This window comes from Boleophthalmus pectinirostris, unplaced genomic scaffold (assembly GCF_026225935.1).
Source record: "Boleophthalmus pectinirostris isolate CB_2022bp ecotype Guang Dong unplaced genomic scaffold, ASM2622593v1 HiC_scaffold_2, whole genome shotgun sequence".
NCBI classification, from domain to species: domain Eukaryota; kingdom Metazoa; phylum Chordata; class Actinopteri; order Gobiiformes; family Gobiidae; genus Boleophthalmus; species Boleophthalmus pectinirostris.
In genome coordinates this window covers 9033864-9047044 of record NW_026571152.1, presented here as the reverse complement: position 1 = coordinate 9047044, position 13181 = coordinate 9033864, and the positions used below count along the sequence as shown (strand labels likewise).

The 13181-nt window shown below is 39.9% G+C and overlaps 1 protein-coding gene across 1 annotated transcript in view; it reads left to right on the top strand.

Moving 5' to 3' along the window:
• Positions 1 to 13181, top strand: part of cftr (CF transmembrane conductance regulator) — a 57827-nt gene that overhangs the window by 18744 nt on the left and 25902 nt on the right. The window contains exons 6-10 of the mRNA XM_055155960.1: positions 2506 to 2669; positions 5174 to 5299; positions 7613 to 7859; positions 8190 to 8282; positions 11122 to 11295. Coding sequence (XP_055011935.1) covers positions 2506 to 2669; positions 5174 to 5299; positions 7613 to 7859; positions 8190 to 8282; positions 11122 to 11295 — 804 coding nt within the window. The remainder of the gene's footprint in view (positions 1 to 2505; positions 2670 to 5173; positions 5300 to 7612; positions 7860 to 8189; positions 8283 to 11121; positions 11296 to 13181) is intronic.

Here is a 13181-nt window from a genome sequence, read left to right as displayed (position 1 = left end):
CTGGAGGCTGCACTTGTACAGTTTTGAGTCTCTTGGCCTGATCCTGGTTTGATGATTTCTGATACCAAGGGATTTATTTTCTGATAAAAGTTGTGTTTCTGAGCCCTGGAGATGTCGGAGAGCCTGTGGATGTGTGGTGGTGCAGGGAGCGGAGGATAAAACCAGGAAAATGTGAATAAAACAATTTTAAACACTGAGATAAGAAACACTTTGTACAGACACAAAGGATAAAGAGACTAGATTTGATCCTCGGAGTCTGTGGATATATCGTCCACACTGCAACTCAGGATGTTTTTTAAGGTAAACAGGTTGAGTTCATGTCACATCATATTCTCATTTTATCAACTTAACTTGCTCTAAAAATGCATTCATTTTAAAACCTTGAATTCGTACAGTGAGATCTGATGTGTAAATCAAAAGCAAAAACATCTGCATGGAGACAAATAGGTGGCGTAGCAGAAGAAAAGTTATATAGAGCATCTGAACCTGATTGTGAAATAATATTGGTAGCTATGCAAACAAAAATAAAGGAGCATACCTATGTTCCACCAGCTTTATGTTCTGACAGTGAGGTTTTCTAACATTTAACCCTTACCCCATAACCTCCTAGCCTGATTCACCAGCTGGTTTCACTTCGTAGAAACCGTCTGACCTCATAGCATTAGAATTCGTTCATTCGACGGTGGGCGGGTACTTTTTCATTTAACCAATTGCTACTATTTGGTCATGACATATGTAATGCGCTAATGGGGCTAACAGATATATTACGCTTTTCCCAAATCCTGTAGGAAGAAGGACAATAACGTCTTTCCTCTTGATAAAATTCACCAAACATTCTCTTTGTTTCGGCTTTAAATCCTTGATCTCGGAAGTTGTTGCCTACACAGAATGTATGGCTCTTCACTGATTGGCTGGTGTCTGAACTCACACTTCCGGGGTTTTTGCAAACTGTCTTGTGTATTTCAATTCCTGACCTAGTCGCTGGAGAGATATGAAATTGAATGGAGGCACTAGGAGGCGCCAGCCTGGCTAATAACCCCCAGGCTGGCCCTAACCTTTCCATAACCTAAAAACCAAGCCCTAACCTTCACCATAATCTCGAAACTAGGCCCAACCTTCACTATAATCTCAAAACCAAGTCCTAACCTTCACCATAATCTCAAAACCAAGTCCTAGCCTTCACCATAACCATACAACCCAACAAATATGGTAACATAGAGTTGTGGGAACTTGCAGCCCAAAAATAAACATTTTCTAGCACAGTCATCATTATAATTTGCTTGTCGTATTCCTTGGAAAATACCATCTTAGAATTAGCTTCTTTAGTACGTCTGCATGTTTAGCAGTCTCTGCAGACTTGCAGGCCTGCACAGTGTTTATGAAGCCTCTTGCCAGGTGTCAGGGGACTGTAGAATGTGGGGACACAGTGTTGTCGGCTCAAAGACAATTATCACCAAAACGACATTCACCTCAACAGAAAGAATCCTCCTTGAACACAATACTATCTATCTGTGAGGAGTTATCAGAACATTTAGATGATCATTTCAATATTAAACCAATTGGTAGATTGGTATGATGAAAATGAGCTGCAGGCTAAAACATCCTAACACAAAATAAGCAGCACAGCTCTATGGGCGTGTCTGTACACTATAGTCTATGTGTACTAATACTGAGCACTTGACCAGCAGCAATGTCTTCAATGTAAATTCGGCACAGTGTTTTTATTGTTTTGTTTTTTTCAAACCTATTACAAACGTATTTTTATTCAATGATCAAATCTCAAGTTTCAGGACATTTAGGGCCACATTTATAATTCGGGACAACAATTTAGATTTTGGGGATGTCCCAAATTTTTTGGGACATCTTGTCACCCTAACCAATAGCCAGACATTCTGAATAATTACAAGAACATTGGACAGAAAGAGCTATATACACTTCTGATTGAACATTTCATTTTTGCAAATGTTTTGGTATTTTACAACTACGCTTAAATCAGTCTGCCCTAAAGCAGCTGTGGCCACACCACAGAGTGTGGAATAATGAATAATGCACTATAAAGTATTTTAGGTATTACCTAACTGTTGTGATGTGTCTGAGCTGTTCTTCTCAAGAACAGGCTACATTCAGACCTCAGCGTCAAAGTCGTGTCAAACGCTTCTAGTTGGACTCAGGAGCTTGTATCACGTTAAGACTACAAATTTTGCTGAAAGTACAAAACCTCGATGTTTGATGTAGGGCACGTGAATGGTCAAACGTGCAGCATCTGATGCTTCAAACTCACCACAGAAACACTAAACGCACGCATCTACGTAGACTTTACATGTAAAACAGACTTTGGCTCAGAAAATGTTGTCTGGTATCAAGGCACCATCAGACTGACACACCTGACAGGTAAATCTGTCTGGAAAAAAAGATATATTGGATACCATGGTGTGTGTGTGTGTGTATATTTTTGTGTGTTCAGTTTAACACAGAAATATGACTATACTGAATCTTTATTTTCAGAGTTTAGGGTTGGCTCATTTCGTGTGGATTACACCGCTCCAGTGCATCCTGTGTGTGGGGCTCATCTGGGAGCTCATTGAAGTCAACGGCTTCTGTGCGCTGGCGGCTCTCACCCTGTTAGGCATTGTTCAGGCTTGGCTCTCCCAGAAGATGGGCCCTCACCGGTAAGATCAGGTTCTGCTCCTTTTGTCATCTCCTCTGGCTTTACTCCTCTTACTCTGCTCCTTTGTCTCTGCTTCTCTGACTTTGCTCCTCTGGCTCTGCTCCTCTGGCTCTGCAGCTCTGGCTCTGCTCCTCTGGCTCTGCAGCTCTGGCTCTGCTCCTGTCTGCTCTTGTCATCTCCCCTGGATCTGTCCGTCTAGTCTCTTGGGAGGCTAGACTTGTCTCAAACCAGTACCATCAAATTGAAAATGGCTTCTGGGTGGGAGCTGAAACATCTTGATTGCAAAAACTGTGTCCAGATGACCACCTTTGAAACCTTCTCTACATTGGACCACTCCTGGATGAAGGAGGGATTACACCATCTCGTAGTCCTAATACTATTTATAATAATGCATTGGATTTACCAGTATATACCGTCTTTCCACACCCAAACCGCTTTAAATTACACTCAATACTCAACCTTTTGCCCTTTCGGCTACCACCAGCACTAGACAATGTGGGTGAAGTATCTTGACTCAGGACACAACAACAGTTTTCACTAGACCCACTGCTGCTGTTCATGATAGAAAACCTTCAAATGTCCAGCTTGTTATTTGTGTCCAGTTGTTTTTTCATGCTTTATGTAATCAGATTTTCTGTTCAGGGTAACTGGGGGTCACATGATATGAGAATGTACAGCATGTAACAGAAATTCCTCCAATATTTAAAGTAAAAACTATGCAGCTACCTTCCTTCTTTTATTATTGTTTCGTTTAATTTTAGAAGCACAGTATGTCCCAGCCCGTGCAGCAGAGCTATAGGAGGAATAGTTTACGCAGACAGTGAAAGACTTTCCGGTTTGTTCCTCAGTTTCCAGATGCCACAGCTAAAGGCTCTGCTAATGTAATTAATGTAGTATATGTAATACGTATGTCTGTGTACATCATCAGGCTTACATCATCGTGCCTACTGTACACTGCACGCTTCTATTTTTATTTTTTGCCAAATCATTTCGCATCTTTTAACTTTCTCTTTACAAACTATACACTCAATATTTTACATTTTCTTAACTTCAAAACCACAATTCAGATATTATTTTGTAGACAATTTGTAAATTTCTCTCTCTTGAAATCTTTTGTTATCCACTGACTTGTGTCTTGTATATGTTTTTGATGATTGAATGCACGGCTGTGGAGAGTCAGATGAATTACAGTTGAGGATAAATAGGAATGGGCAGATTTTTTTGAGCCAATATCCGATATTTGGCCTGCTGCTGCTGTGGCTGATAACAGATATTTGCCCATACCAATATTTAGCTTTTTAAATTCATAGATGCACTAATGTATCTTAAGTTGAAGTAAAGATCACTAATTAACTTTTAACTTTTCATTTCCATGTAGTTATCTAGAAATAAAAATTTGTTACATGTTTGTGTAAAAATATTAGCCTGATTCATCAGCCGGTTTCACTTCATGGAAACCATTTGGCCTCGCAGCATTAGGATTTGGTGGCTCGATTGTAGGCAGGTGCTTTTTTAATTTAACCACTCGCTGCTATTTGGTTGTGATTTATGTAATGCATCAAATCCTGTAAGATGAAGGACAATATCGTCTTTCCCCTTGATAAAATTGATCAAACATTCTCTTTGTTCCGGCTGTAATTCCTGGATCTCGGGAATCGTTGCCAACACAGAATGTATGGCTTCGTCTACATCCATCTCGACCACTTTGTTTACTGTTTTGTAAACAAACACAACTGTGTACTAATCAGTCATGGCTTCACAGCTCTTCACTGATTGGCTGGTGGACAGTCTACAACTTCTGGGGTTCTTGCAAACCATCTAGTGTATTTCGATTCCTGACCTAGTCGCTGGAGAGATATGAAATTGAATGGAGGCACTAGGTGGCGCCAGCCTGGCTAATAACCCTCAGCCTGGCCCTAACCTTTCCATAATCTAAAAACCAAGGCCTAACCTTCACCATAATCTCGAAACTAGGCCCAACCTTCACTATAATCTCAAAACCAAGTCCTAACGTTCACCATAATCTCAAAACCAAGTCCTAGCCTTCACCATAACCATACAACCCAACAAATATGGTAACATAGAGTTGTGGGAACTTGCAGCCCAAAAATAAACATTTTCTAGCACAGTCATCATTATAATTTGCTTGTCATATTCCTTGGAAAATACCATCTTAGAATTAGCTTCTTTAGTATGTCTGCATGTTTAGCCAGTCACTGGAGAGAAATGAAATTGAGCTGAGGCACTAGGTGACACCAGCCTGGGTATGGTTCAAAAAGGGCACTCAGAGAATGAGGCAGTGCATTTTTAAAAAAATGTATCAAATATCTGTATCAAATGGTGATATCTGCCAATACGATATTAACAAATCCGTATCTATATCAACTGGTACCGATACTGGGACCAGTATATCGCCCATCCCTAGAAATAAATACATTTATCAGAATACATTTGCTGCCCACCTCTCTTCTAAAATATATGTGTATATTTTGTGCCATTTTTCAGGATGAAGCGTGCTGGTCTCATAAACAGGCGTTTGGCTCTGACGTCTGAAATCGTGGAGAACATTCACTCAGTCAAAGCGTATGGCTGGGAGGACATCATGGAGATCATCATCAAGAACATCAGACAGTGAGGAGCTCGAACACAACCACACTACAAAATATACTAAAAATATAACCACCCATCAGAAATATCAAATGAAAGAACATTTATATACTAAGGACACAATTAGAACTAAATTTGACCAAGTGAACATGAGTTTTGTTCACGTCATCCTAGAATTTGATGTCATCATTTCAGTTGGGTGGGCAGGGGCTTATGCCATTTTAGAAAATCAGTTTGTACGCTTCCATTTCTGATTGAAGAATACCACCTTCATACTTCACCTTAGTTCACTTGTGCTAATAGAGTAGAAGTTGAACCCATGAGAGATCCATAACCATAAAACAAGACAAAACATTAGATCCAAAAACAACTTTTTGGATGTAAGCCGCCGTTAAACTCCACAGAAAAAGAAGAAGTCAAAACATCTACATTTTGAAACAGGCAAATTATATCATAGAATTTTGACCTGCTCCAGCTCAAATTTTAACTCTGGTCTAGAAAGTTATGACGCTACATAGGAATTGGCCAAGATCTTGTGCTTTTAAAAAGGCACAAAACGTCTTGGATGTCTGTCAATATTTTATTTTTCAATTGCCACCAAATAATTATATGAGACTGGATTGCAGAAGTGTTTTAATTAGAGTATTAGAGATGAGTAACTTCTCTCATTTAGTGGAATTTACTTCTCGCCCTTCCTCTGTTGTCACATAATAATAAATGAAGATCTTAAGTGTGTGATTTGGCTCTGGTTTATTCTCTCGTATCTGCGATGCGGCTCTTATAGCTCAGTGCTACGACTGATATGTCTGTGTTAAACCTTTTTGAATCACAGAGCAGTGCCACAGTCATAGTCTAGTGCAATAATCCCACTGCAGTACATCAGGGAGACATGTGAGGGACAGCAGACTCGAAATCGAAGAACTTTTATTCATGGAAAGTAAATATGTTTAGAAAGTTAGCAAATCCATGATAGACTACAAAAAGTACTTGTAATAACAATAGCATTAAAGGTGCACTATGTAACTTTCTTGTGGTGAAAGCTAATATATCTTCATAGAGACAAGCAAGTCACCAAGCACCCCGCTCACAGTGAGAATGAATGTTTTTCAAGGTTCTTTTTTCAGCAATAAAACCACCTGTAATTGAAAAAAATGCTAGATTGATAATTACAGTGTCTAACTTTATAACATTCTACGCAAGCAAAAACAGCAGGTGACAAACCTCAATCCTGAAAAGTTGCATAGTACACTTTAAAGGTCTTATATTGACTCTTGTGAGCATTAATCCATGTTATAATGGTGTTCTGTCATGAAAGTTAGTTTTGTTTCACTCACACATGTTTGGGTAACCCTTTATTACTAGTCTTTCTACATTTCCTCAACTGAAAATGCTCTGTTCCACTTTGCAACGTTATGAAGTGGTAGTTTTCAAGTTAACAGCTACTTTTTACCTTTTGTTCAGTAGAGTTGGGCAATTTCAGGTATGAAATGATCCAAATGATTCTAGTAAGGAGCAGTGGTAGTGGGGATTTTTTAAGTGGGTGTAGTATGCGATTCGTGATGTCATCAATGTGATGAGTCAGAGCTCAGTGCTGATTCAGTCCTGGTTTAGTCCTGGTTTAGTCCTGGTTCAGTCCTGGTTCAGTCCTGGTTCAGTCCTGGTTTAGTCCTGGTTTAGTTTAGTCCTGGTTTAGTCCTGGTTCAGTCCTGGTTCAGTCCTGGTTCAGTCCTGGTTTAGTCCTGGTTCAGTCCTGGTTTAGTCCTGGTTCAGTCCTGGTTCAGTCCTGGTTTAGTCCTGGTTCAGTCCTGGTTTAGTCCTGGTTTAGTCCTGGTTCAGTCCTGTTCAGTCCTTTAGTCCTGGTTCAGTCCTGGTTAGTCCTGGTTTAGTCCTGGTTCAGTCCTGGTTTAGTCCTGGTTTAGTCCTGGTTCAGTCCTGGTTTAGTCCTGGTTCAGTCCTGGTTTAGTCCTGGTTTAGTCCTCCTGTTTCAGTCCTTGGATCAGTCCTGGTCCTTCATGTTGGAGGTCATTATAGGACAGTACTGGAGGTATCATGAGCCTATGCAGGTTGTTTTCATCATTGCCAGTAGCTCCGGTGTGAGATTTAAGTCGTAGGCTATTTTATATTTGTTATTTTTTTATATCTCACGTTCTGAAAAGTTGGAGGATGGCGTACGCCCGCGTGCCACACCCGCTGCACTACTTTCTTTTTTTTTTTCTGAGAGCATAACATCGATCAGAAAATAGTATAATACTGGAAGTTTAGAGGGCATATATTTGAAATCATATATTGTAAAAACAAAATTTTCATAACCCCACATTGTATTTTCTTTCCCTTCAGAGATGAAATGACGCTAACAAGGAAGATCGGCTCTCTGCGGTACTTCTACAGCGCCGCGTACTTCTTCTCCGCCATTTTAGTCATCGTGTCGGCCATTGTCCCGCACGCGCTCAGTAAGGGCATCATTCTGAGGAGGATTTTCACCACCGCCTCCTACTGTATGGTCCTGAGAATGACACTCACCAGACAGTTACCCGGCTCTATCCAGATGTGGTACGACACACTGGCTCTCGTCAAGAAGATAGAGGTATGGACAGAGCTTCAAACATTTTATTTGCTTTATTCACTCTGGTCTGATGAGTCCTGTTAGGAAATCCGTTCCCTCTAAATGTGGATTTGAATTTTCCAAGATTGTTACGTCACTGGTAAAAGTTTGGAGATTTTTAAGTTCATAAATCAAAATCTGAGCATTTCTGCCATCAAATTACATATGATTAAGCCCTTGTTCTAAAACATGAAATGCCAAAGCAAACATTCTCAAGAGCATGTTTAAAGGCTAAAAACAAAACAAATAATGCGTAATATTTATCCTTTAAACCATGTCCTTAAAATGGCCTGTCTGCTATTGTCTTCTCAGGAGTTTCTGATGAAGGAGGAGTACAGAGTTCTGGAGTACAATCTGACCACCACAGAACTGGAGCTGGTCAATGTCTCAGCCTCATGGGACGAGGTCAGTGACTCCTTCTACACATGTACACAGGACATTACATCAGATTAGGACAGGGTGATAAAAATTGTGATCTGATCTGTGACAAGTCTGTTGGCTTTTTTTTTTTTGTATGTCTGTCTGTTTGTTTTGTGAAATTATCATAATGCGATGCACAAATGTTCTTTTTAATGTCGCTCTAGGCAGACACTTTAACCCACACACTCCTCTGATTGGTCAGCTTCTGTCTTGCTCTGAGTGAGTGATAAGTGTGATGAGACTGAAAATGTGATCCTGGTCAAGTATATTATATTAGTATTCTATTATTACTACTACTTCTACCACCACTACTACTACTTCTACAAGTAAGCGTTGACTCTTGTCCTAGTTTGGTCCTTGTTTGAGCCCAGTTAGTTTAGTCCTGATATAGACTAAGTTTGGTCATGTTCTAGTCCTGGTCTAGTCCAGGTTTAATCATGGTTCAAGTGCTGGTCTAGTCCTGATTTAGTCCCAGTCTAATCCAGATTTAGTTCTGATCTAGTCCTAGTAGGGTTGTCAAAAAGCCACATGTGAATAGAAAAGAAAAGGTCTATGATTTAATGTTGAAAATGACATTCTATTGTTTAAAGAAAGGCTGTTTTAATTATCATTGTGCTATTCGAATTGGTATTGAGTAATGAGTCTATTCCTACGTATGAAAATCGAGTTTGAAATTGTTTGTATTGTTGCTATTTTGCCTCAGGAATATATCACCAAAAGTCTGAAGCACTTGCTGTAAAATTCACCGTTTAACCAACTAACCAACCACAAAAGTCTCCTCTCTTAGTCCATTCCCAGCCTTGGCTTAACAAGGTATTTTAATCTTATCAGTTTGAACACCTACAAACCTCTCACTCAGAGCACCGTACACCGTGAGAACTCCCCTGTCTCCTCCACTCTCCATAATTAATCAACCCACAGCCCAATGTTTTCTGCTGGGAACTGCTGCCAATTCAATCCTAAGATAATTCCTTCAAACTCTTCCTGGAACACACCATTTGGTCATGAATACGGGAGGAGAGTCACTGTGTTTTGTTTCTGCGACAGCACATACGTCATCAGATCACAAAGAATTGGAAAAGTGTCTTAAGTAAAGAATTGAGTGTCACAGGGTCAATGGAAAACTACCAGTGAAGCTGCGGTTAGATCTATACAGTTGTGAGCAAACAGAAAGATGCAATAGGGCGATTTAAATGGGGCTTTTGTGAGCTGAAAATGAGACAAATGACTGGAAGCAGACAAAGGAGGAGCTGGTGTGGACTGGTGTATACAAGTGTAAATGGGAGAATTAGATCACTGGACTGAAACTAAACTTCAAAATGGTGTTAAGAACTCATGGCCTTCTTGTTGTGAGGTGAAAGGTTAAAATGTCTCCATGTTATAATGTTGTTTCCTCATCAAAAACATCCCGGAAGAGGTTTGTGATCATTTTCGGTCATTCATGCATGTTTGAGTAATTTAGCGATCTTCCTTGATCTAGAAAAAAAAACAATCTATATACATTTTCCCTAAACAGTAGTATCGACTTCTCTCTATTTGAAATCCACAGATGCTTAACCTAAAGTTTATATTGTTGATAGGGTCCCTTCGAACCATTACCAGCACGACACTACAATCAATCAATCAATCAATCGACTTTTATTTGTATAGCACTTACATACATTCGAAATGTAACACAAAGGCAAGGCAAGGCAAGTTTATTTGTATAGCACAATTCGTACACAAAGTAATTCAAAGTGCTTTACAGAATAAGAAATACATTAAAATCACAATAAAAACAAATCAAAACATAAATAATCATGAAGATTAAAATTAAAAAAGAGAGACATAAATTGGAGAGAAGAGTGCGGAATGAAAACCTTTCAGTTATTTGCACAGTTAAACAGAAATGTTTTGAGTCTGGATTTAAACAGCGTCACAGAAGAGTCTGTCTCACATGTTCAGGAAGACTGTTCCAGGTTTTAGCTGCATGAACCTGAAAGTGAAATGAATGAATGAAACCAAAGTGCTTCGCATGTAACAGAAAAGTTACAGTGATTAAAAACAACAGCAACCCAACCTCCACCCCACTGTTTTATCCATATATACAGCAATTTAGACAGAAGCATCAAACATAAAGCACTGAAAGTTTATGGTAAAAAATAAATAAATTAAAAAAAAGGAGAGATACAGTGAGTAAAATAATAATTTAATTTTAAACAAATGTAATGATAATAATCATTTAATTTAAATGAAATTAGTTTCAATTCAAAGTTAAATTAAAAAGTTTTGACTTTTATGTTTTGAATTTACACAGCAGACCTCAGATCCTTAGAAGGGATGTAAAAATTTAATAACGCCTCACCGCGAGTTTTAGTTTGAACTCTTGGCACAGTTAAAACTACTGACTACCTAAATATGACTACCTGAGGACCTGAAAGTCCGAGAGGGCTCATATAATAAAAGCAGATGAGATAAATAAATAGGACTGAGCCCATTAAGAGCTTTATAAACCAATTAAAGAACTTTAAAATCTATCCTGAAGCTCACTGGAAGCCAGTGCAGAGACTTCAGTACTGGTGTGATATGCTCTGTTTACAGAGATATAGGAGGATGGGAGGGCATCTGACATACAGGAATACAGAAATGTGGGAGGGCATCTGACACACAGGAATAAATGATGATGTAAAGAGCATCGGGCACACAAAGATATACATTAGGGAGATGGGACGGCATCTGGTACAGAAGAATAGAGAAGGATGGGTGGGCATCTGACACACAGGGATATAGGAGGATGGAAGGGCATCCGACACACAGGGAAATATGTTTTCATCTTCTTTTTCAGGGCATCGGAGAGCTGTTTGAGAAGATCCAGCAGGAGAACAAGTCCAGACCTCCACACTCAGACCCAGGACTGTTCTTCACCAACCTGTACGTGACCCCAGTGCTGCGCAACATCAGCCTCTACCTGGAGAAGGGGCAGATGCTGGCTGTGGCCGGGTCCACTGGATCTGGGAAGGTAAGGCCAAGACTAAAAACAGGTCCTCAAACAGGTTCAAAATCAGGTCTAAAATCAGGTTTCGGCTTATCAGGAGCAGGCGTGCACTGATCCAGCTTTTTCAGTTCCGATACCTACGTCAGTGCCAGTGTAGAGATAGGAAACGGTGACCCAATTGTGTTATGTAACTGTTATTTATCCTTCACATCACTACTGAACAACTTTGCATGAAAAGTTCAAATATTATGAAATGTTCTAGGACAAAATCAACCTGTAAATAGCCTTATTGCATCCAATGAAAGGCCCAACCAGGATATCGACTGAAGCAATATTATGGAACTGATACCTAATCCAGCTATCGGTATCGGTGCATCCCTAATCCAGAGCCACACCCTTTTCCAAATCTTGGTGAGGAGTGTGATTTTCCTTTGAGTCAGAAACAAATTTTCTGTCAATTTCAAAGTTTGATCTACGCACAAATGTCGGTCGCACACTAATGCAGTACGTCCATGGACAAACTACAGCTATATGTTATCAATCTCTTTTACACTTTTAAAGGTGCACTCTTGAGCGTTTTTAGTTGGGGGGAGGGTCTGTGATCTGCTTGTCTCCATGGAGATGTTACTGCTTTGTATGGAAAGTTGCATGACATTAAGCATTCTTATCTTGCATTCATTCAATTTCAGTTATTTTTTATTGCTAAAAAATGTGTATGAATGACAAACTAAGAATATAACAGTTTTAATTGTTTCTGGCAAATAAAATTATGAAATAGTACCATACGAATTATTGCTACAAGGCATGATCCGTGGTCTTTAACCGAAGACCTACTTGCTGAGGGTTGAGACGCTAACCACTCTGCCACTGTCACACAAAAGACTAAGACTTGTTTTTTACGGGGGTCTGCAGAGCTCAGGAAAGGAAGTACAGGACCGGGTCAGATCTGGGTTACGAATAGTGAATGTCACACTCTGAAACGTATGGCTCTGACTCATAAATAATGGTTCGTACAGAAAGTGCGTTCATTCTTATTTTAACCTTTATGCTGAAAATATGTTGAGAGATGTGGCCTGGTAAAAATGCAGATGTATACAGGATAAGAACCAGTTTGTAAATTTGTGTTACGCAAACAAGTTCAACAATAGGCATGGGCAGGAGGCAGGTGCAAGGGGCAGGTGCATGAGCTGTTGTCCGGGCTGAGTTTCCTTATGTTGTGTTATCCCATTTTAGCTCAAGATTTCTCAAGTCCTGGTTTAGACCTGGTTCTCCCCTCTCTCCACCCTCGAGACAGTTTATACATGTTGATTATCCTGATTTAGATCTGGTTTAAACCTGGTTCAGACCTGTTTTAGGTCTATTCTCTGTTATTTCTGGGTCTAACCCCTGTTTAGCCGGGTTATGTTCTGGTCTAAACTGGGTTCAATCATTTCTTCAGTCCTAGTTTAGCCCCTGGTTTAGTCCTGGTTCACTCCTAATTTATCCTTGGTTCAGTGCTGGTTTAGCATTGGTTTAGTCCTGGTTTAGGCCTGGTATAACCCTGTTTTAGTCCAGGTTCAGCCCTAATTTATCTTTGGTTCAGCGCTGGTTTATCCTTGGTGTAGCCCTGATTTAGCCCTTGTATAGCCTTGGTTTAGTCCTGGTATAGTCCTGGTTTAGTCTTGGTACAGCCCTGCTTTAGTCCTGGTATAGTCCTGGTTTAGTCTTGGTACAGCCCTGGTTTAGTCCTGGTATAGTCCTGATTTAGCCCTTGTATAGCCTTGGTTTAGTCCTGGTATAGTCCTGGTTTAGTCTTGGTACAGCCCTGCTTTAGTCCTGGTATAGTCCTGGTTTAGTCTTGGTACAGCCCTGGTTTAGTCCTGGTATAGTCCTGGTTTAGTCCTTGTATAGCCCTGGTTTAGTCCTGGTAT